Source organism: Falco biarmicus, chromosome 7, assembly GCF_023638135.1.
Source record: "Falco biarmicus isolate bFalBia1 chromosome 7, bFalBia1.pri, whole genome shotgun sequence".
Lineage (NCBI taxonomy): Eukaryota > Metazoa > Chordata > Aves > Falconiformes > Falconidae > Falco > Falco biarmicus.
The window spans coordinates 57128464-57153119 of NC_079294.1; the positions used below are offsets into that span (position 1 = coordinate 57128464).

At 43.7% G+C, this 24656-nt stretch overlaps 1 protein-coding gene across 1 annotated transcript in view; it reads right to left on the reverse strand.

Annotated features, from left to right (window-relative positions):
* Window positions 1-1760: 1760 nt before the first annotated feature.
* The window catches only part of TNFAIP8L3 (TNF alpha induced protein 8 like 3), a 48590-nt gene continuing 25694 nt past the window's right edge, over window positions 1761-24656 (reverse strand). Inside the window, 1 exon segment of the mRNA XM_056345536.1 lies at window positions 1761-4813. Within this exon segment, the coding sequence (XP_056201511.1) occupies window positions 4251-4813 (563 nt within the window). The 3' untranslated portion in view covers window positions 1761-4250.

Below are 24656 nucleotides of genomic sequence, written 5' to 3' on the forward strand. Positions count from 1 at the left end.
TTTTTAATGAAACAAATACATTGGTAGGAAGATTGGCAGAAGCGTGACATGGTACTATGGTGCAGTATGTTTTCCTAAACGTAGATGAAATCTCCCGTTGTGTTGTGTTACTTTCTGCTAGGTGCTCCCAACCCCTCCTCATCCTGTGAGGAGCCCGGAGAACAAAACCGTGAATTGGGTGGCACTGTCTGGAGTTACCCTGTACTCGCAAGGAGCTCATAAATGACATTGCCTGGTGGTTTCTAAATATGGGAAAGGTAGTTCTCTCCTCGAGTCCCATGAGTAGTTTTCCAGTATAAAAAGCTCCATCGGCATTTCTGTGTGGTTAAGACTGCATTGTGTTTTTCTGGTGTTGAGGTATGTAAAGATGGAAGTAGACCTGCTTGAGTCATCCAGTTAAAACTTGTTTTTTGCATTTCTGTTGCTGTGATAAGAGTCAGTTGTGCTTTACCTCTTGGTTCTCTTCAGGGGCAGCTATTTATATTCCTTTCTGTGAGAACATTTCTCTGAGTAAGTTTACATGTTCAGCACGATGTACTGTTCTGTGGCACATGTACAGTTTCATTAGGATGCCAGAAGTGGTCGCTCCCTTGAGAGTTTCTTGAACATTAACATTTTTCTCTTTAACTTCATGCAATAAAGTTGGCAGTGATGCAGCAAGGAATATTGTGTCCTGCCATGATATGATTCATAAAATTAACCTGACAGCAGTGTTTTATCAGCAGCATGTCTTGAAACACCACTTACACGGATTGTTTTAAACTTTTATTTTAAGGTACTTGGCAGTTTTTTCTTTGTGCCAATCTTTAATTGCTTCCAGTATAATTGCCATGTGAGGAGTTTGCAAATCCCGAGCTCTTTCAGCCAAAACGGTTTGCCTTTTCCAGGACTAAGGATAGGAGAATATATGCTTGCTGTTAAACGTTCTGGTAGGTTCTAGTATCTCCATGTTTAGGGCAGGGATTAAAAATCTGTCGGGGATGTCTTCTGTCTCACTTAGCTCAGCTTAGCTAAATGTGATTTAAATACATTGCTGGAAAACTTGCAAAGGTGCTCGGTAGAGAGCTGGATGTTAGTATGTGATCGGCCCTGGCCCTGGCCCGGGCTGGTACCTGAAGGCAAGAAGCTTGTGCCATTTCCTCCACCTGGCTTGTGGTGGAGGGACCTTCTCAGCCTGGTGGCTGAACCACGCTACTGAACGCATCGAGTCAGCATCGGGGACTTTTTACAAGGGCATGTGGTGATAGGAGAGGGGGGAATGGCTGTCAGCTGAAAGAGGGGAGATTTAGATTAGGTATTAGGAAGAAATTCTTCACTGTGAGGGCAGGAACAGGCTGCCCAGCGCAGCTGTGGGTGCCCCATCCCTGGCAGTGCCCAAGGCCAGGCTGGACGGGGCTGGGAGCGACCTGGGCTGGTGGGAGGGGTCCCTGCCCGGGGCTGGAGCTTGGTGATCTGTAAGGTCCTTCCCCACTCAAACCTTTTTGTGCTTTGTTAGCTCAGGTGCTTGAAAACTTTGCGGAAAAACAGAAACTTCATTTGCTGCGGAGGCACGTTTGTGTTGTGCGTGTGTGATGGGACGGAAACGTGGCTTTCCCGTTTTCTTTTGAACCCTTAAACTGCCCCATCTCCCTGCCTCCTACCTGTGAGATCCGGTCATCAGAGAGCAAGTTGGCGGTGGCAAAACTTAGATTACATGAATCCCCTCCTCTTACTGCTTAATTTCAGTTTGCATTGGATAAATACATCCAAAGGACACAAAGGGCAGTAATCACACATTTTTAATCCACAAATATGATAATACATCATATACTGAAGGTGACCTGAACATTGCCCATATTTTAGCAATGTTATTACATACCAAGCTACAAGTACAAAAGTAAACAATGAATATACAGGATATGCAAGTATGAGAAATACTTGAAAACATCTTTCCTTAAGGCTACTCAGATTTATAAATAAAACAACAGATGTTCAAGCTGGTGTGTCTAAAATACCAGAATCTGAATATTGATACTTGCAACACACAAAAAGAAGGTCGCAGCTAGAGGATATCCCTTTCCTTTGGACATCTTGAGTGTTGAATACATCTCCCTTTTTCTGGCTTTAGAAAAAGAACTTGAATTTGTTTGCCACAAGTGAAACAAACACGCAGAATCTGATGTGTGCACTGGGACAGGAGTGTTGGATACAATAAATACTGTTCAAAAGCATCAACTGACAAGTACGTGCTTGGAAAAAATGCAGCTACTGGTGCATGTAAATATGGCTCTGCGAATGGCTGAACTTGCAACCCCGAGCGCTGGTATTTCGTTACTGTGCTGTGTTGCAAAGGAATTGTCCACCTTCGTTGCTACTAAATAGTCTTTTTATGGTTAAGGGAAATACATGGGGGACATTTACTTTGTTATAAACCGCTCTGCTAATGTGCTGCCTTTTTTACTGTGTTGCAAAATGGGTTCTCCTCCGAGCAGATACAAATGCATCCAGCACAACCCTCTCATCTGAGTATGTGTATGCAGAAAGGTGTGACAGTCAAACTATAGTTATTCTGGGGTGAGGAAAGAGCAAAGAATAATAAAATTGTGAAGAGTTTTCTCTGCCACCATAGTGTTTAAGCATTTAAATGAGAAATGTACTTTTTTTTTTTTTTTTTTAAACCTAAAGTAATGAGTGGTCAACACTGGAGATTTTCCTTGGGGAGGAATGGCTTTCAAATATATTTCCTTCTGTCAATTTTCAAGTACGTGCTTTTCTGCATTATAATATACGTGATATGGAGGGTGTTACCTCCAGATAATGGGATTGTGTGCTCTCTGTGTCGGCTAAAAGGAAACGGTACGTGACACTAAAGTGTCAGTGGAGAGAGGTGAGCCTGGAGGATAAGATGTAGAGGACAAGGAGAGGAGAGACTTCCAAACGTGCTTCCTTCGCTCAGGGGCCAGTCAACACCTACCCAGCTGCAAGATCCTGCAAGTGGCAAGCTGGTGTAACTGCTCTGCTCCCCTTCTCCCTTACTCCTAACAAAGCTGTACAGGAACCAGTATTCCTTTGCAAAATGTTTTTAGTTTTAAGACATGGGTATATTTGGTTTAAAAAAAGAAAAACTAAGTCACTGAAAACATTCTGAACAAAAAATCATTCGTGAAGCTCCCCAGAGTCACTAAGACTGTTCTTCTCTTAAGGCTACTGTGGATATAGCTCACTTGGATGGCACTACAAGCGTTGTGGATGGGGTTCCTTTTTTATCACACCTCTAGGCACGAATTAACGACAGGGATGTGTTAAACGGAGAGTTTTATCTAGGCTGAGTATTTTGAGGATAGGGAATGTAAATGTTGCTTTCCCGCTCCCTTGCTATCTTAGTCGTGCTCCTCTTCACAACTGTAATGTCAAAACCTTCACCAAGTGTTTTGTTCCGTCAGGCAAAACAGTAAGGGCACGAAGAGCAGCACAGCCTTCAGCCTAGATTTGTCTGATGTTGCCAAATACACAAACCCTGCGAGTGGGGAAGCTGATGCACTACTTTGTCTAGTTTTCTGGTTACCTTTGAGCTTGAACCGCTGAGCTGCTTTTCCAAATTAAAATGAAACCTCCTCTCTGTTACAGCAGGTATGAAACAAAACTCTCTAGTGAAAATATTGCTTCATAGAGCAGTCCTTTACATTTTCTCCCACTTCTACTAGGTTTGTATTACTTGTTATTCCTCTGTTAGACTTAAATACCATGTAAAATCAGAGATGCCTTCTCACAGTGATTCCTGATCCTTTTGAAAGGAGTGAGCTTAATCCATCAGAGCCCTGCTTTCTGTCTAAGCTTTTTCAGTTAGCATAGAAATAATAAAAACATACGCACCGAGGGCCTGGGGGTCAATTCCATGCATTGCTCTTTTGCCTTCACCTGTCTATTTTTACATAGCCACGCGTTTGCTTTCTTTTCAGATGTTCAGCCTTGAACACAAAGCTAGTAAGATCATGGCGTACAGCAGTCTGTTTCTGAACGATAGATACCATCAGCCTTGTTCACTCTGCTCCTTGGAAAAGACTGAATTATCTGAACAAAACGTGAAAATTGATAGCTTTCTGATTTAAGTTTTCCATTTCATCATGAGCCTGGTGAGCACATCCTGGCCCCTGCTTGAGACTGTAGTAAGAGACTGGTGGGAAGGACGCTCGCTTGCTCACCATGGCTCATGAAGGGTGGCCAGTTCTAGAGAGAAGTTTTTGGTTGGTTTCTTGTTTCTGAGTGTAGTTTCAAAGGACCTTCTCATCCAGCAGTTTGTTGATGCCGTCACAGATCTTTTTGAGGTACGGCCGACAATCCCCATCAAGACTGTACAGGGCAGTTAGAAATTCCACATCTGCAAAGTGATTGAAGACGTGGTTGATGCGCCCGTGGGATCTCGGTGTCAGGTGTCGATCTACTAGTTCGTGCACAAGGTCTTTACATTCATTCAGAAGTTCTGCAAGAACATTTCTGTCAAAAGTGTATTCTACCTCATAGAAACTGACAATCGTCATGGCAGTTTGGTTCAGCTTCTTCCTGAACTTGTCTACGATTTCTAGCTCGTCTTGGTTGAACTGGTTATTTCGATAGAGGATCCCGATCTTTATTGCCACTTTAATCAGGTCTTTCATAATTTTATGGGCTTCTTTTTTGTTTCTTGTGTGTTCCTTTGTTACTTTGTACAGCTCGTCGAAGATTTCACTGCTTGTATCATCAATTAGCATGTTAGCCATGGTTTTGGTTGCCATTTTACTCAGGATCTTTTTCTGGGCTTGCAGTGCAAGATTCTTGGAACTGAAACAATCGGGACCTGTTTTGGAACAGCAGAGAAAAAGGGAAAATGTTAACTTTATTTGGTGAATAATTTTCACAATTAGTTAAGAAAAGTAGTACCTCTGTGCTTAACTGAGACATTCTGTGCATCACTGATCGTTACGTATAGTCACGATTGCAGTAACAGCAACACTTCCAACACTATTTCTAGGTGTCCTTGGGGTCTCAGACATCCATGTTTCAGGTCTTGCTGTCACCAAGGGTTTTTTTGCTTATAAATTTGCTTACAAATACAAAAAAGAGTATTCTGACAGGGGATATCTCTTCTGGTTCTTTAATTTTGAAGTTCAGTATTAAAGTTTTCTTGGCAGAGAGATCTGTTGAGATGTTGCGGTTGAAATATGCAATCGGAGACCAGCAAAATGAGATACTGACAAATAATTTAATACATAACCTGAAAGAGTTGTACTTTTGGTCATGGGGAGGCACTGTTGTTCCACTGTTACACTGAGCAGCATCTCCAATAAGGGCTAATAAAGCAGATTCCTAAATGTGGATTTATTTTGCTTTAATCTCTAGTAACGATGCCTTTCCCATTTGTTACCAATTTGCAAAACTATAGAATGTGATTTTTGTCAAATGCTGGTGCTTCAAGTGCATGCGGTTCCTGCCAGATGAAAATACCTGAGCTATTTTCTCTACGTTTATCAAATAATATCTTGGATTTTTTATCTTTTACCTATCTGTGCAAGTTTCAGTCAGCAAAGCACCTGAGCGTGTGGCCACTCCTGCTGGACTTTATCCTATGAGCTTCTATAATTATTGGTCGAGATGAATTTGGCCTTCCTCTGTTTTTCACGTTAATGTTGGTTTTTAGGTGACCCTATATAGACAAAGTAAAGGAAAAGATTTCGTATGGAATAATCATCCAGTGTAATGCCAGGGGAGCGAAGTCTCTCTTGGATGAAAGGGTGTCTCAGCGTGTAGAGAAACGGGGCTGAGCGTGGGTGTACTTGGGCTTACAGCCGGTGAGGCGAGTGCCGAACGCCAGCAGAGTGGCCTCTCTGGTACGTGCTCAGCAGAGGAGATGCCCATCGTGCCCTGCCAGCTGGGGACCTCACTGCTCATGAGGAGACCAGAGCCTTGGCTGGTACCGGGGGGGTGGAGGTAGCCACGTCCTCCACCAGCTGCTGGGAAATCAAACCACCAGGAGATTAAAAATAACAATAGAAATCAAAGCTTCCAGCGCTGATCTGATGCTGGAGCCCGAGTGGGTCCTAGGCTGGTTGGGTCTGGGGGCCCTCGGCACACGAAGCCATCACCCCCCTGCGCAGCCGGCGTCCGCGGTGCGGGCTGACCCGCAGCCTTGCCTTTCCCGCGCTCCCTACAGCCTCACCCCAGGAAAAAGGGGTGCTGGGTGCCAGCGCTCACTTCAGGCAGGTAACACTCTGAATTTAAACTCATCTGTTCAAATTCTGTTTTTCAAGTTCGCTAGAATATTAAAGTTGTCATCTTTCTTTGTGCGCTACAGCCGTACTACTGAGCAGTGTGAAAGAGTAACATTTAATTTCAACTGAACCACCACCTGGAAAAAAAATAAAATTCAATGTGCTTAAAAGAATTGCCTGTCATTTGGAGAGAAAACTGTGGGGCTGAGCTGCTGACTAGAGGAAATAGAGAAACTATGATTTAATCTAGAAATGATAAAACCAGGATGAAAGCATTCTTTCACTTAGCAGTACGTAGGTATATAAATAGTATCTGTGATGACTAATTATGTGCATTTGACACAGTAAAATGGAAGATTAATATTAGCATCTCTTTCTGTAGTAAGTGTGTGCTATTAATCAAGTGGATGCAGTTTTTCAGTATCTGTTTTGATCAAAACCTGAAAGTAATTGCAGTAAATCTTTAGAATATTAATTTTACTAATATTTATGGCATCTCAGCTTCTGTGCCGTTTTCACCAGCTGAGGGCCCAGTGGGCTCCCACCGTGCTCAGCCCCGCTGCAGGGAGAACTTTGCAGAGCTGTTGCAATTCTGTGGCTCGCAGCAAAACCAGCGGTTGCGGCACACAGGAGGTGGCTTGCAAAGTCCTGTGTCCCCCACCGCACGCCCTGCATCTTTGGTACACTAGTGTGTCTGTGCGGGAGCCAGGACTGGCACAACCACCACCAGCATGTTCTCATGCATGCCGTTGCCCTCTGTCTGTGTGATTTCTGAGGGACAAAATTCGATGCTAAATTAGCACATAAAAGCTTCTAATAAACTTATTAGAAGTGAAGTTTGGCACAAAAAAAGTTGTTCCAAGGTCTGTTCCTGTATTCGAAGTCCTGGCCGTCATCCACACAAGCGAACAGTGTGTGATGTTCACAGGTGGGTTTCTTCCCCTGTGACATCCCTGGGTTTGGTGCCTCAAATGACAATAACCAGCTCCCAGTGGAAGGTGCGAGCTATGAAACGGGCAGCGTAGCCAGACAGCATTGGGCCGAGTTTAACTGAATGTTCAGGCTGGAGTGTATTTTTCCATGCCAAGTCCCGAGGGTGGGATCTGCTGTTTAACAGCAGGAGACTGAGCTCTTTCTCATATTTCTAAAACCGAACTAAAGAAACCTGTTATTACATTGGGGCTGATAACGTCTCTCGAGAAGCTGTGTTCCCCTCTCTTGCATCGTTTCCTTTCCCAGTTCCCAGTGCTATATCCTCCCCCTCCTCTCTATCTCCTGCGCTCTGCTCCAGCTGCCTCCTGGCCCTGCTGTGGCCCCTTCGCCATTCCGTGCTGCTCCCTCCAGCCTGTCCCACCGTGGCATCTCTGGCCCCTAAGCCCTGCCAGCCACGAGGGCTCAGAGCTCTCCGGGACCAGGCAGATCCCAACAGTTGGTGCACGCTCCCTTCCTCTGCCTCTCACCATGATTTGTGCCGTTCTGTGTATTGTCAAATCTGTAACACCTGGTAATTGGTTCCACCACCATCACTGCCACGCGCTTTCTCCCCGCCAACTGTACCAAGCAGTCAAGGTCCCGCGGTGGAGAAGGACAGTGCTTGGTGGGGACGCCGGACAAGCTTGTGCATCTGTAGCATGCTGTGGCGCTCTGGTAAATGCAGAAGCTGGAGCTGCTGCCAACGGTCCCTCCACTGTGTCAGGGAACTGCTGAGAAGCTCGGGGAGGAGGACAACTGGTGCATCCCAGCTGCACTAGCAAGCTGCCAACTGGGACGCTGGGATTGGCACGCCGCAGAGCCTCAGCCCGTGGTCTCCAGCTGCCCAAGCGCCTGCTGGTGGGGTCAGACAACGTGCGTGCGATGAGGAGGTGGCAGACAACAGTCATCAGCCCGTTTGTGCAGCCTCGACAACGGCATGGGGGCTGTTTGCAAAGGACTGTGCTCAGCTGCGCTTAAATTCAGGGTGTGCGCAGTTTTGCAGCAGTGTGTGCTGGAGGGAGCAAGGAGGGCTGTTTGGATTGATTGTTTGAATTCCTGCCTCCAAAACCACATCGTGCTCAGACACCAAGGTGCTGCCTTGCCTTTCAAAGATCACAAGTGGTTAGCCACATGATTACATTCAGGCGTTCATGGGGACTGCAGGTTTACTGTGGCAGTCTTTTCTTCCTGCAGCATATTGCTCATTACACAAAATCCATCTTTGCCTCCTACATACAGCAATTCTATTTTCTGCTTTCTTTCATACAGCAAAACAAATCGGCAACAACATTCTCGATGCTATTAGCTTTCAGGAACATTACACCAAAGCTAAAAATGAAAAACCAACCTCCGAGCACACTGCTTTGCTGGGTCATGATTAGCTTCCATTATAGAAAGTCTGACATCTTAGTTTTTACGAAAGGAAGGACCAGTTCTGCCTTCAGGTCTGCTCTCCGTCATCTGGAGAGCTGTGCATGATAAAAGCTATTAAAAAAGCCCCTTGTGATGGGAATGCTGCCACAGCAATCTTCCATCCTTCGAAAAGTGCAGCTCTTCAGACCTGTGTTTGCACAGCTGTGGTACCCGAAGAGGGAACGCCGCCCGCCCAGCTGCAGGAGAGGCTCCCCGTGCCCGGCCGGTCCCGCGGTCAGCGTGCTACACCACTCCCCACCAGTGATGGCCCAGCTTTGGCACACCCTGCTGAACATAACAAAGATGTCTCACATCCACTAAACTTAATAACAGGATTGCTTAATAACAGAGTTGCTTAATAACAGAAATGTGGAAAAAGTTTGGCAACTCTAGAGAGTGGATGTTAGAGTTCTAAGAGTTTTTCAGACCAAAATGCAAGAGCATCTGTAATATTCTCGAAACATTTTGATTCCAGATGGCTGCACCAAGTGCAAAATGGTTGGAACTAAATGCTCAGCAATACTATTTTCATGTAAATACCCATTCAGCCCCTCTGGACAAAACGCATGGCAGAACCAGTGAACCAGAATATGCCCACGAGAGAGCACGGTCCACATTTTCTGAAAGCAATTACATGGACATGGAAACAACCCCCCTGAACACATGAATCCATTTCCCTCCCGGTTAGCCACATCTTAGTCAAAGCCTTAATAAAGTTTTGCAGCCAGGATATTTTCTCCCCTGGCAAATGGCTAGCAGACGCGTTGAAGTGAGCTCTGGAGGGAGTGCTGCTCCACAGGTGAAAATGGAGAGAGTAGGAGTTCACCTGAAAAGCTGCTGTGGAGTCTGCCCAGTGTATTTTTAATTTTATTAGCAGGCCTGTTGTAAGAGAAAGGATACAAAGCCGTTTCTTTGGTTTACGTTGCACCTGTGGAGTTCTGTCTGACACTGGGAGTCGTTACTGTAGTGCCTGCTGCAGCTTGTACTAGTTAATTACCCCAACCCGTTGACTTCACCAGGTCTGAAGTGAATCACGCTTGGAGCTGTGTGCTTACCTCCCACTGCCGCCGTGAGCGTAACCCCGGCTCCCAGCAGCTGGCGGTGGGCTGTGTTTTCAAGCCGCTGCCAAGCGGTGTATGTGGGGGGGGGCACCGAGTTAGCTTGAGAGCACTCTGGAGAGGTGAGGTGAGCTGTGGTGAATCTAAAGGACTGAGATAAAAATAAGAAGCGGCTGCAGGACTGTGGTGGGCTCCTGCAGCCTGGCGGGAGTGGAAGGTGGTGGGAATCGGGAAAGGTCCCTGTATCTCTGCTCCAGCTGTACTGTGAGCAAGCAGAGGGCTGAATCTTAACAACCAGCAAAATACACAGGAAAATAAAGATGATGAAGAGGCCGAAATATTTTTAATACCCCTGAATCCTCAATTTTCAAATGTAGTGCAGCCTCTGCAGCAAAAGAGAGGCTTTGAGGAGTCAGCGACGCTGCTGGAAGTGTGGGCATCCCTCCAGCTGCTAGCAGTTGCTCAGGCTTGTGGGAGACGGACTAAGCCAAGGACAGGCACACTCTCAGTCTGCTACAGTACGAGATGGTCGAGTTGTGAAAATTGTTGAAGGAATGCGCTGGTTTAATGATTTGCGTGACCCAGTTTGAATGCATCTGTGTATTTTAACCTAGTAACATACCTGTCCCTGAGCATGGAGAGCCTGGGAGTGCCAGCCAGGAGGAATGAGGCACCTGTATCCTAAAGATTTAACTCTTGCAGAGAGTTAAATGAGCAGCAGATACCTGAACTGTTCATCCAGCGTTGCTGCTGGTGTTGGTAATTTACTGGGCTGGCAGCTTGTTTCATTATAATCTGGAGTTACCTGTAATGTGGCTTTTTCTTTACATAGTTAAGAAAGCATTAAATAAATAAATAATTTTCTTTGAGGAAAATAAGAGCAGGGAATTTTATTAGGCTGTCATGTAAATCTACAAGGACAAGAAAAAGCTAGTGCAGATTTGGAAAGGAGCACGTAGAAAAACAACCCCAAAAATCTAGTTGCTTAATCTGCAGCATTCAGGCACAATGTTCGGAGGCAACGAGTTGCAAACTTGTGTGGTTTATTTATCCTTTTAAGTATCCTTATAGATAGAAGATCACAATATCTAGATAGATATACCTATCTTATAGATAGAAGCTCACAAATATCTAGAAGGCTAGAAGATTGATTAGAATAGTGAACTGCAGAACTCAGGATTTCAAGATAGCTCTCAAAGCAGCCCGGGAAAAAAGTGTCCCTCCCACAGTACTTTGGTACTGAGCGGCCAGGGAGCTAGCTGTAAGTGTGCCTATTGCTCTTGGACAGCTACAGGATCACTGCAGAAGAGACATTCAGTGTTTCCAGTAACTTTAAGCCAAGAAAGCCAATAGACCAGATGGAATATATCAGCTTTCAGGGAGGGCCAATTTAAACACGTGTAAGCACCAGGGGCCCGGTGCTCAAACTTTTAACACTTCTAAATTGTTACCATGAACATAAAAGGCTTGCTCATTTCCGCGGTGGAACAGGAGATTACAGACTGATAATTGTATGGTCCTGAGAGAACGTACCGGTATCCAAACGTCTGAAGGCAAAACGTGGGCATGCTGGAAATAGCAGCAAGAGCCCTGTACAGAGGGAACATGACTGAATGGAAAAAAGAAAAAAGACCGTTTTTCCTTTCAGTGCTTTATGTGAGCAGCAATCATGCTGCAAAAAAAGCACTGTCTGGGAATCTAGCGACTGGAGGTTCCTAATGATAGTCTTAATTCAGCAGCTGGCTTGCATTAGCATTTACTTTGCTAATAATATATCATTGCTACATAGTGGAGTGTGCTTTTCGATACCTGCCAGAGGTGGTGGTAGGCTGGGGGAGCCCCTTCTGTAAGGAGATGAGGAGCAACGCAGAATGAGTGGTTACGCTGTTGTCCTGGTCTGGGTAATGCCTCCAGAGATAATATCCATGGGGAGAGATGCTCAGCTGCAGTTTCCATCAGCTCTGCTAGGGCTGCCAAGAGAGGGGCTGGCTAAGCTTTCCTCCTGCTACCCCCAGCAGCTGGCTGGGAATCGACCTGCACCGCTGTGTTCTTCTCCTGTGTCTAAAAGTGGTAGCTGGCAAGTGGTGTCTGGGCAACAGCCCTGTCCTGTGGCTGAAACTGGCCCACGGCGTGGAAACCTTCCTAAGAGCTGCCGTGATGATACGGCACAGCTGACACGGTGCCGCGATGCTGTATGGCTGCTGCCTGATGTTACAAAGGGGACGTTACGCTCAGTCGTATCCTGAAAGCTGGCATCCAGCTGTGAGAGAGGAAACCGCTCCCTGGCAAAAAGGCTCAGTGAGGATCATCTCCACGCGCTGTGTCCCTGCCCACAGACCCCACGGCACTACCAGGCACCAACTGCTTCGCCAGTGACCCAGCCCTCGCGTCCAGCCTGCCAAGTACGAGCCTGGCACCTGCAAGCAGCCAAATCACCTCTCTGAAAGGGGCTACTAAAGCTCTTAATTTTTTTTTAACCTTGTAACCTGTACCAGAACCAAAAGCTCGATCAGGCTGCAGCACAGGGAATGGTATCTGTCAAGAGCGACTTTCAAGTGTTCGGTCCAAACCCTGCACCTCCTGTTTTGCAGCATGCAGGGAAGCTCTGCCAAGGCAGCAAACACATCTGGCTAACTTTTGGCAATTGGTGGCGAGTGTAAACAATGCTGAGCTTGCTCCACGGCACCCCAAGGTACACACACGGAGTACGAACAAGGCTTCGTTCTTATCTGAAAGGTGTTACAGGAATGATTAAGTCTGTCTGCCAGGAGTGATAGTAAAATACCGTGTGTTTGGGTTTTTTTAAGCTTAACTATACAACTACAAGAGGTCTTGATACACTGACCGCTGAATTTTGTAAACAGGTTTGAAGTCTTTCAATGACAGCTCATTATGTTGACAGCAAGTGCAAAATACATTGAAAAGACTGAACACTCCTACCCCAGAAAATGCTGTTGTAACTGCCTGATGCTGCAAGGCAAAACACTTGCACGCCGGCAGCAAAGGCTGGACGAGGGAGGTATTTCCAATAGATTGAGCCATAACAAACCGAGGCATTGACCGGGCTGATCTTTAGAAAACGGGAATGCAGGAGGAGGTTACTACCTGTTGCAATGACCCATTGATCCTGTTCCTGTATTCTGAGACAGATATTTATGATTATATTAGTGGTTTTTTCTTTAAATGCTAGCTTGATCAAAAAAAGTCTTTTAGAGTGGCGAGGGCATGCTGACATATCCAGAACACTACAGCAGGATCTTAGGTAAGCATGGATAGCTCACAAACCCCAGCAGACAGCCACCAAAGCAGTAAGGGTCATCTTGAATTGGTTAAGATTTTTTGGCCTTCGAACTGTCAGTGATTCCCACCCCTGTCCCAATATATGCTACTTTAAAAATCCTGGGCAGTATCTATCAAAGAGTTTAACTTCACTGTCTGAAGCATTTTGTGTCTAATCTCCTTTGTTTTCTCCAAAATTGTTCTCACCACATTTCTTACACCTTCCTTCTAAAGACATTGCATTTAAAAATAAGGTATCATGATGATTCTGTAGCAAAAGTATCTAATTACATGAATATTATTACTGCTATAGGAAAATTATGATTAATGTCCAGCCATGTAACTGTCACAACAGGACTGTAACAAGTTCTTTGATATGTGCTAAGGAACTTTTATTGCTAAGATAGGACAGAGTCTCGGGGGGAGCATCAGGCATATAATGCATGATAAACCAATTATCTTGTTAAGGTAAAACCGCATCATCTTCTTTAAAAGGACTCAACTATCACATTCTTCCACACAAAAGTAACAATTATCTAGAAAAGAAAGTATTTTCTTGTCAAAGTATTATTTGCCACTGAGACTCTTAAAAGCCATGAGAAATGTTTCAAGATCTTGCAGCTATCCTTTTTTTATCCAGATGTAATTATTGTAGCAACTTCTCTTTCTAGATGATCTGTAGAATTTGCTTGCAGTGTTACTTTAGGGTCAGTTTCCACACTGGTAAATTCTGGTTTGAGCAAAAACTTGAAGAGAAAAAAAAAAAATAAATTGCAAGCACCGAATAATAGAAAATCCAGCCTGTGTTATCTAAGCGTGGGGGATACAGCTCTGCATCCTGGAATCCAGCAGCTGGAATCACCTTGCTTCAAGCTGCTGAGGCTTTCTGTTCCCAGTACGTACAATCTTTCCTGCTCTGGGAGTGTAGTAACGAGTCAGTCTCTCCCCTTGCCTCTCTAAAACAAACAACCCCCCCTGCAAAACCACGCACGCAGAACGCAGAGCCAGGACGGAGTGTACAACTGGGTGCTTACCGCCTGCTTTATCTGTGCGCTGGAACTCGCTTGCAGCGGCCCAGAAGCCAACCTCCTGGCCCAGCCTCTGGCTGTTTCCCTGGTGTAGACGGGGGCTTTGGTGCCCGGGAGCACTGTGCCGTTTTTCTGACGTTTGAACATCTGGACACTGTGACACTTGCAACACGTCTCGGGGGGGATTTGAGTCCCATTTTGTTAATTACTTGGATTCTGGATCAGAATGCATAAGCTTTTCTGCGTATTCTTTCATACCCTCCCCCTGGTGAGGAGAAGAGGGCGGCTACGGAGGCATTTGTGCTTCTGTGGGCTTGGTGCTTGGCAGCCGCTGCAGCCATCGCTCCTGGTTAGCAGGAGGTGCAGGTTTCCCTGTGCTTCTGTAGCTCAAATGCTTTCTGTTCCTTCCACAGAAGTCTCTTTAGCATGCAGGACCCAGTTGTTCCCAGCAGGAACACCGTAATATGCTGTTAGTAAAGCAAGGCCTGGCAATATCAGCCTTAAATATTAAAAAAGGCCTCTGTGCCATATACGTGCTTTGAATAGATAAAGTGCAGCTAAGGAATAGGCTGCTAGGTACTGGTTCACCAATTTCATCTCCACCCCATTTCTCATCCCCTCAGTAAGAAATTTCTGAGGATTTATTTTTATGCTTTGAGGTTGCTTGTTGTTGCAGTACACTGCTCTTTCTCCAGAGATATAACATCCTTGCCTTTTACATAGAGTAATTCTATTTTTTACTCTAATATATTAAGAGTGGCATGAAAAATAACCACATCTATGCTCTAGGGATGTACAAAATTCCGTGAGAAAGCAAGCAGTCGGGATGCCAAGGGTAGCTGGTCCGGAGATGCTGTGAAACTCCAAGATGGCACTTCTCTGTGGCTTAATATAAGACTGCAAGACAATGGAAGGGAAAAGTATTTCTACTAAATGAGGTCAAGGTGAATAAACTTCCAAAAAACCCCGCAATAAGCTGCAGCTGCAGGAGGTGTCAAGCTGCTGCTGACCCAGCAGGCTCCTCAGCTGCACCAGCTTGAGCTCGGCCATGTCCAGAGGCTGGGGACTGGCAGCTCCAGCACCACATCCCTGCGGAGATACACCTGCACCAGCGGAGCAAACAGGTCTGTTCACCATCCTCCGGCACCCTGTTCAGGTACAGCCAAAACAGCCCACCTTGTCCCACAGGGGGGGAGCAGCTGGAAGCAAAATAGAATTCACTCTTGTGTGTGTTTGCCTTGTTTTTTTAAAAAGCCCAACCCCACTGACAATACTAGTTAGCTGCCTTTGCTTGAGATGCTTTGAGTGCACTGATGCAGGGTGAGTGCCGGACGCGCAGGGCAACACTGAACTGTGTGTGTAAATGAGAAGAAGCCAAGGCAGGGCAAGGGTTGCAGGGGAAGGGCAGGTTGTTTAAGCTTGGAATTGATTTAAGTTAATTGCATCTGTGTATCTGGCAAATGAGGGAGATTTTTGTAATGAACACCATGTGCTGTTGTTTTACTACCTTGGTATTTGGTTGCTTGACCACTAGTTTTGAATTAAGAAGGTGATTGATAGAAGGGGAATAGAACAGTGGCAGAGATCTGGCACATCTGGAAAACTGTACTGTGGGTCCCTAAATAAAACACCAGAGGAGCTGTTAATTTTCCCAATTAACTCCAGCCATGCTTCCAAACTCTGTTTAAACCAGAGAAGAAAGTCAGATGAGGGGAAGAGGACAAGAGTGGCAAGAAGTTCTGACAGCAGTTCACTTTCCCCAGTCAGTAGCAGACACTCTAGACTGATCACAACATTTGTAAAACTGTTAAGAAAACAAAGTTTAATTAACCCTATGCATAAACTGTTTATTCTCTCATCTTTATTCTTTGCTTATGTGCTTTGGGGGAAGTGAATTAAAAGAAAAAATATTTTGAGGATGGTGATAAGTGCTTACAAATCAGCTACTAAGTCACAGGGCTGTGGAAGATGAGGGCTTATAGGTTACAACACATTCAGACCTGTTGTTTGGCACAAATAGGCACAGCTACCGCTGTAATGCAGCTGGAACACTAGGACCATGATGTGACTATCACTAAAGAAAACAGAGGATGTCAAACCTGCTGCGACATGAGGGCTTGATAGGGGCATAAGGGAGTTTGAAGTGTGGCTTATTGTGTGACCGACTGATGTTCTTAAACCAAATGAACCAACCAACCATTCCCCCCAACCCCAACAAAACCAAAAACAAACAAGCAAACGCCACCACCCCCCTAATAAAAACCAAACAAAACCTATTGATAGAAGAGATTCTGCAGGTGTGTAAGTCAATTACTAAAGAAATATTTCTGAACCCTCATCTTGAGTCATGCCTAGTTACAATATTTTGTATGTCACAGCATCATTACTTACAAGGTACGTGGGTGCTACCTATGTCCTCATCGTGTGACTGACTGATGTTCTTAAACCAAACCATGCCATTCAACATTTGAACTGTTACACTTCGCTTACCATAACAGGGTACAGGATACAGGTCCGTGCTGTGCCCGCACAAACAGGGCAGTGAGAATTTCATTGCCATTTGAAGCAGCCAGGTCTGTTTTGCCCAGCTCCAATTAGCTGATGCTTAGTGCTGCAGCTTCACAGCACAGGCGCGACACCAGATGGGGATGTCGCTTGTGCAAGTCCATAAAAGACCTGAGGGCATCCTCCTTTGCTAAGGAAGAGCTGCTGATGGTATCAGTGTCTGAGTGGTGCCTGCTGTGTTTTTTTTTAACTCATACGAAGTAGGTTCCCCCCCAAAAAAAAGTATGATGATTTTTTTTAGAGACTTCTAACAAATTCACTAAGGCCTTGCTGAAACAACACCTGTTTGCTGGTCGATTACAACCATCAGAATTAATATTGTAGAATCCATCTTCAATGAGTTAGTTCAATGGTATAGTTATAAATGAACCAATGGTGTTACAAGTTTAAATTTTTTTTAAAAGAAAATATAATCTGCTTCTCCTGGTTGACAAGCAAATGCATAAATTCATTTTCCTTGTAGTTTAGGGGTTATTTTCCCTTCTTCAACAGAGAACACATTAAGCATGTGCTATACAGAAACAGTTGCCCACACACAAACACTGGCAATCTGCATACCTTTACAAGAAAGATCTAAACCGAAGGCATCGATACTGGTGATCCAGGGTGAAACCAATGTCTTGTTTTCAGTCTGACAGTGCTAGAAAAGTATTTCTTAACAACAGCAAAGCTGAAGCTGAAAAGGCAAACCCCATGGAGTACTTAAAAAGTCTGCTTAGGCCTATTCACTGTTGTTCCCAAAAGAAGACAACAAAACTAGAAGAGTCTCCATTTACTTATTGTTTTAAACAATGCTTCACTGTTTGCTCGGCTATTTAAAAGAAAAAAAAGTAGATTTTCACAGTTGCAGAATATTAGGCTGTGTGGAATTCTTGATTATTTTTTTTTTCCTTCCCCCCTGCCTCTAGAGAAGGATTAGCTGCTGGGGAGATGGCCAACCCAGATTCTAAATGGAAAACTGACCAAAGGAAAAATTAACGCTGGTCAATGCAGCTGGGATTCATCACACTCTCCATCTCTTACAAGTTTTTGTGCATCTGATTGGGGATTTATTGGTAGGAAGAAAGCACACGTTGCCTCATGCCTCAGATGTGATCTACAACCCTGTTTTCCTTTAAGATGAAGCCTGATTTGGACTTCAGCGTATCCTTTGGGTGATCCTGTCTGCACTGTTCCTCTGCTGTGTGAGGTCAAGCATCCGATCAAGATGCACAAAACACTAAGAACGGAATATGTGATGGCTTCCAGCCTGTGAAAAAAAGCCAGACTAAAACGTAACTGTCTATCCCCCAGGAACTAGACCACCTGCTGTATTCTCCATACTTGTTCTCTGCAATCCTGTCATAAAGAATGACCACTCTTTATGCAGCATTTTCTTTAATGAAAAGGAGTAATTTTTAAACTATGAAAACCTTAGTATAGCCTAATGAAAATATAAGCTGAGTCTTACAGTAAGAGCAAACGTGATTTCCTGTGGAAGGACACAAAACTCAGTACGGTGGATTTGCAGGTCAATTCTGTTCCTTCTCGGTTCAAGATCTGCATGAATAGTATCTGCCAAAATTTAAAGTGTCTTGCTGTCTTACACCAATGACAGAAAAAATCCTGAGGTTATACTGGAAAAAAGGGAGGAGAAACTAGGCTACATATAATGTTTTCCTTGTTATGGGTTTAATCTAAAGTGCTAAGCGTGGTGTCGGTACTTTCACAGCGATGTAAGGACCCAAGTAGCATAAATAATATCTTAGAGTCAAAGCTCCTGTTGAGGATTAATGCTAATGAAGATTATCTGGTTTTGTACTTTTATCTTGTTCATTGTGTGTATACATATTGCAAAACATATGCCAGGAGGAGTACCCTGATATCAGGGACCCTTTCTGTCATCAGGGAGTCTCTAATAACAATTTAGCAGCAGTAGCTGTAACCACCCGTGGTGTAGTTCACTCTAAGTGCAACTCTTGACCGCAGGAAAGCTGAAATGGAGATGATGCTGGAAAAGTACTGAAATGGTCAAGACAGTTCTGGGGAGGTCTGTTTCGTTTTTCTGAGGCATGTGAGTAACAGCAGTATGTTGTGGGTTTTTTAAAATATATATATATATATGTATGTATGTATGTACCCTCATTAGATGATATTGCAGCTATATAGAGTCATGATTGAATTTGCAGGAGAAAAATAAAAAAAAATCACTGCCTTTATGCTACCTAAAGAAAACCCTGAAAGGACAAGCCTCAATGATAAACACAGATAAGTAGAATGTGCCATCCCTCATGAGGTTTCAGTTCTGTGAAATCTCTGGATACATATGTACTGAGTTTATTTCTGGTGATACCTACACATGTACTGAAAGCATCCAGCTGAATATTCAGGAGAACGCAGAAACACTGCCTCTGAATACAGCAGTAACAACAGTCTCCAGAGAGACTGTACATGAATTGAATCAGGCCCAGCCAGATTTTAAGAGAAAGAAATGTAGCGCGGCCCACGTGCTGTTATCATCTCGCTCTTTCAGATGCCAGCAGAACTGCTGCCTTTATATCTGGTTAATGGGAACAGAATAATAGACAATTCCACAGTTCTGCTAAAAAATTGTGCTTAGGAACAAAACCTCATTCCACCAAAACAACTGCTACTTCTGAAGGTAATTTGATGAATTTTGCCCTTTCTTAATGTTGGGTGTGCATTTTTAGAGCGTCTGCAGTACATGCTGAAGAAACAGAGCCACTGGCGTGCTGCGTTTCCCAACAGAGCCATTCAAAGCACAGAAGCTTCTTGAGGCTGATCAAGAGTTTCCAAAGGTGAGCTTAGCCCAATCTCAGCTCTCCTGGATTTGACACAGTATTCAAAGAATGAACACCCGTGGAGCTTCCTCAGATAGTCTAGCGGTTGCCTGAAGGGAAATACTGCTCAGTTTCCTCTTACTGCTTGTTAGGACTTGGTAAATCTTTCTTTCCTAGAGACCTGGTCTTCCATTTCTTAGTCCTGCCCTAAGGCTCTGCTGGCCTCAGTGGTCCTCCTGCCTGAAGCAGCATGACAAAATCCACTCCTTGCTCGGCTCTCATGAGTCCCAGAGGAACAAACTGCATTCTGCCCATCTCATGTTTCCCATCCTGTATTTTCTACAAAGAAGAAAAACATTAATTCCTTTCTTGAAGAACAGTCCTGGTCTGCACAGCTGTGTGCAGGAACCCACCAGAGAGCACTGTTGGGTGAGGATGGGCCAGACCACCCCGACCCCAATTCCAACAACTGGTCCGACTCCCTTTAGCAGGAGGGTCTAACAATCCCTATCACATGCTTGTCTAGAGAAACAAGACTGCTGTGCTCATGTGTTTTGTAGGGTTCCTCTTTTCCTGAAACAACCTCTATCCGTAGCTCCTGCTCTGAGCTCCTGCAGTTGCCGTAGCAAACCCAGGGACATGCACATCTAATTACATCCGCCACCAGCAGAAAGCAGTCCTGGCTGCAGAGAGCCTTCCCTCAAATGGTATGTTCATGCGCTTTTAAATGGAGACTGGAGCGGTAAAAAGCAATGACTGTGGACCTGTCATTCGTTACTGTTATTTCATACACCAAAATGATCTCAGGAGTTTCCTACGGGTTTGTACCACAAAGCCCAGGGAATGATAATCCAGCGTTTGTGTACAGGTATTGCTATATTGCTCACAGGGAATACACCGCCAGCAGGAACACTTAAATAAACTGCATCATCAAGTTGAACAATACTCTAAAATAAATCACATTTTACTAATTCCTTATTAATTTAATGAAACTTCCCAGGATAATTTAAGCCAAATGAGAGAAAGTTCGCAGTCCTCCCCATAGAGACGTAGCACATTACATATTCAACATGAAAGGTCTGGAAGAGGAGCTCTTTTGTCTGTTCTTACTTCATTTTAATTAATGCTAATTTGAGCTGCTAGTGTTATACTATTAAGCCCTACACTATAATATATTTGAAGCTTCCCTTGGCAAATAACTGAGCAGAAATTGCTGACCTCACCTTAGTGGAGCCGATTTTGCTGCCAAACTCGAGAGCTGGCACGCTTTTTTTTTCTTTCTTTCTTTTTTCCTTTTTCCCACCCAAGTCTATTCAAACGGTTTCTTTTGTAGCAATCTGTTCTCTTCCTCTGGGCCCGATGGCGTTGCTGAGGACCCCTTGGCACAGTGCGAACTATTCAGGCTTTGCCTTTGGGGTGAACTTGCTCACCTGCATTTCTCCAGCCACTGGCAGAATTGGGCCCTCCCTGGCCACAGGTCTCGAGGTTTGTTGTAGGAGCGATGCTACCAGCATCTTCCCCTCAGTCAGCTGCCTGACTGTCCTTTCTTCGAGCCTAAAGCCTGCAGGTGATTTACCACTTGCTGCTTTTCAATATTCTCTCCCCAAATACTAAATACTTATGCCCAGACAAAACACATGCAGAAACGTTACTTTTCCAGCATCCTTAACAGCCATCCCTCCAATGCAAAATACACTCGTGATAAAATTGCGTTTTCTTACAGCAAACAGGCATCCCGGTGAGCCTCTCAGACTGGCTTCCCACTATGGGAGCTCTCATTAAGTGCAGTCCAGTGATACTGTGTGATATCGCATCGGTGGACACTTATTTCCCTTTAATATACACAGAAATCACTTGTGGAAAGCTTTTCTCAGAGATACAAAACTCCAAATGCCAGAACCCTGTCTCTTACATAGTTAGAGACTTCTTAGAAATCCAAGCACCATGTTATAGCTTGCAGGATTTCTGACAAATGGAAACAGTGGGTAAAAAAAAAAAAAAAGAAAAAAAAAAGTCAATTGTTATTGTCTACATTTTGGTCCCATCTTCATGCTCGTCGTTGGCTGATGCATTTTCTTCCTGGAACTCACACAAAGAATACATCCTAAGACAGTAACTGAGGAGAGATTTGTATCCGGTGACTTTTGGTTAAGTGAGATTATTAATGCTATAAATACAAGTCTGTAAATTTGATGATACGCCACAAGAATTTATTCAGGGCAGCACTGATTTTCTTAATCTAGATAGTTGTAATAATTATAGTACTTTGTAAACTGGTCAAATGGAAGCTGATAAATCTCTTTAACATTGTGATGGGTATGTTCTGTAAAATTCTACAGATGCTTGACAAATCTACAGCTATCTGCTTTATTCCAGAATAAAAACCAGAACAACACCATAAAAGCAACGTTATCATATTTCAATATTTAAAAAGTGTAGACTTGAACGTCTTCATTTGGATATGCCTGTAATGGCTTCTTCTAGTGCCATTTAATTACTTTCTCACTTTACATTTACATATAGAAGTTCTTTATTTTAAAAAGCAAACATTACCCAACCTATGTATTGATAGATCAATCAATGAAATTATATGCGTTTGCAGGCAGCTCTCTCCTTCATTTTCTTTCAACACAGAAATTTACAAAAATTGAAATAAATGGCCAAGGTGTTGTGATAAGAAAAAGTTACCTAGGTATCTAGATAACAGAAAACAAAATATTTAAAGAAAATACTTGCCCTTTTTTTATTTTCAAAGGTAAGAAAATGCTACCTTGTGGAGAAGCATTTGCTATACGAGGATCTGCCTCTGAAATACCTGTAGATCCTAAGGCTGCATGTCAGTAAGGAGATTTAAGTCACGGTTCTACCTCCTTTTGCATAGATCAGAATTCTTTTGCTATATTCAGTGATCCATGAAAGAAAGTCTTTACTGATATCGGTGATAATGGCCTAAATGGGCCACGTAAAATTACGATGTCATGGATGATAGGGAGATTATTTTGCCAAAGATGCTTTCCTGCTTTCCATGACATACATAGGTTTGTTTCTAAGCATTTCTCATCCAAGATGGACTTAATATGCATCAGGTGATCTTTCGTAATTCTTTTAGAGGGAACCTGCTATTTAAAGGGGACAGATGTATCCCAAGCAACCATATTTTTTTTGTGATTCTGTGCATCATGTTTCTCAGACTGTACTGTCTCTGTACAGAATGCCTGGTGTTACCATTCTAATTTCCCACTGCTACCAAAGGATAACCATGCATTGCATGATGACCACTGCTTGAATTAATGTCCCGAATTCAAAAAGTTTGTCTTTCTCATACTTAGGCTCTCATCCTCCAGACTGAGGACTGGATCAGTAAATGCAGAAGACTATTTTCTGATTTCTTTCAGTTATGTTTATTTTTCACTATGGCAACTTCTCAAACAGAGAAGCTGAAATCTTACTGTGTCTGTTCTTGCCTCATTCCTCCTTTTTATTTTCATAAAATAATTATGCAATTCATCTGGAATATGGGAATATAAATTACTTGTGTCAATGGCTAGATTTAGGAGTGACTTTTAATGGCATTATCTTTGCTTTAGCTTCAGAAGTAAAGAGATAAAAGGCACAGGTCATCAAAGCAGCAAATGAAAAAACAATTTCAGAGATAGGAGTGGAGAAATGTGTGCAGTAGATGATCAAAAAAGCTCAGAGTTTTGAAATATCATAGGCTAATTCTACCAAGCTCTCATGATTTATAAGATCTCTGGAACTCTTAGTTCTGTGTTACTTCTTGGCTGTCATTCTTATCACATATGCTAGTTAATGTGTTTTGGTTAAATATGGGCAACTATAATCACACTCTGTTCTTCAAGTCCTGCTTGTGTAATTTTTCCCCTGTTCTTTGTCATACAAGAAAAATGGACTTTAATCTTCAAATAAAAACCTGTGCCAAAGCCAGTTTACACCTCTGACAATGTCTATTATGGTCTAAATGGTAAGGGTATATTTCTTTTTAGGGTATATTTTGATTTATTTATTTCCCCAGTTGTTTGCAGGTATTCATTTGACCTGGAAAATCTACCACATATCTCTACTTGGGTGAGGAAAGATTAGATGGGGAGTGTTGAACAACACTGAGTGCATCAAGTTGCTCTTTGCTGTTTAATAGACATTTTGTGTTGCATTAATAGCAGCAGCTCCTGTTTTGTTCATCCCCTTCACAAAACACACCTGGTTTATTTTCTTTAGTGGCAAAGGTGCAAGCTAAATGGACTCTTCCTTCCTCCCTTATTTCTACAAAATAAAGTCCTCTCGGATATCTTGTTTTATAGTACTCATTCAGTAGACACACAAATACTCCCCGGCTCTCCTCCCTGCTTCGGAATAGGTTTATCTGCGTGCCGCTCAGTGTGCTAGCAGTAATGCCAGAGAGGTGGAAACTGTTCACCAAACACAGGGCTACAGTTATGACACTGTGGCTTCAGCTCCTCTCGCTGCAGGAATAAGCTGTGCTGTCACTCTAGGGGCCAAGGAAAATTGACATGGCCAGGGACTGCTTTGGGTAATACATGTTTAGCAGGTAAGTACAGGGCAGTATGAGGTTTCTCAGTAAGGTAGCTTTCATGAGGACCTCCTTATGTCCTTTAAGGACCACCTTCTGGGTTGCGTCAGATAAGATACAATGCCTACGCAAAATCGAAAGAATGGGGCATTCTCTGCACGTCAGTACCTCTGGAGTGCTGACACAGCAAAGGAGCCGTTTGTTTTACTGGTAAGTAATCCCTACAGAAATGTTAGCATGGCAAACGCTCGCAGATGCAACCCTCGGGATAACACAGAAGTAAGGCACAGAATTCAGAAGGGTCATCGCTTCCCTTTCACAACTACATTTTTCTTTCTCATGCAATACAGAATGTGATACTCGCCATCAAAAGTGCTTTGTAATTCTAGCAATTCCCAAAGTGTCCTTCTAATTGCTGCCTTCAGCTGTATTTTTGGACTTGCAGCTTAAGATGGCTACAGTTGGCGTAATGTTGCAGACTTCGTGTTTACTTGGGGCTGGGAAAATGCTTAGCTAAATGTCATGGTAACAGACAGGTTTAGGTGGACACTTCAAAAGATTCTGTGGTAAAAGTTTCCTCTGATTCCTTGCAGAATTTGCAATATTACATCGCAGCACAGTTCATGAATGAGTTCCAGTGAGTAAAGCTGTTTGGTCTGCTTTCCCTAATTGAGATGCACAAAAATGAACTGAATTATCTAAGTGGTAAGTGGAACAAAGTAACGCCTTTGAAGTCCTAACCAACTGTGAGAGGTTAGTAACACCACCAAAGCCACCTCCACATAAAA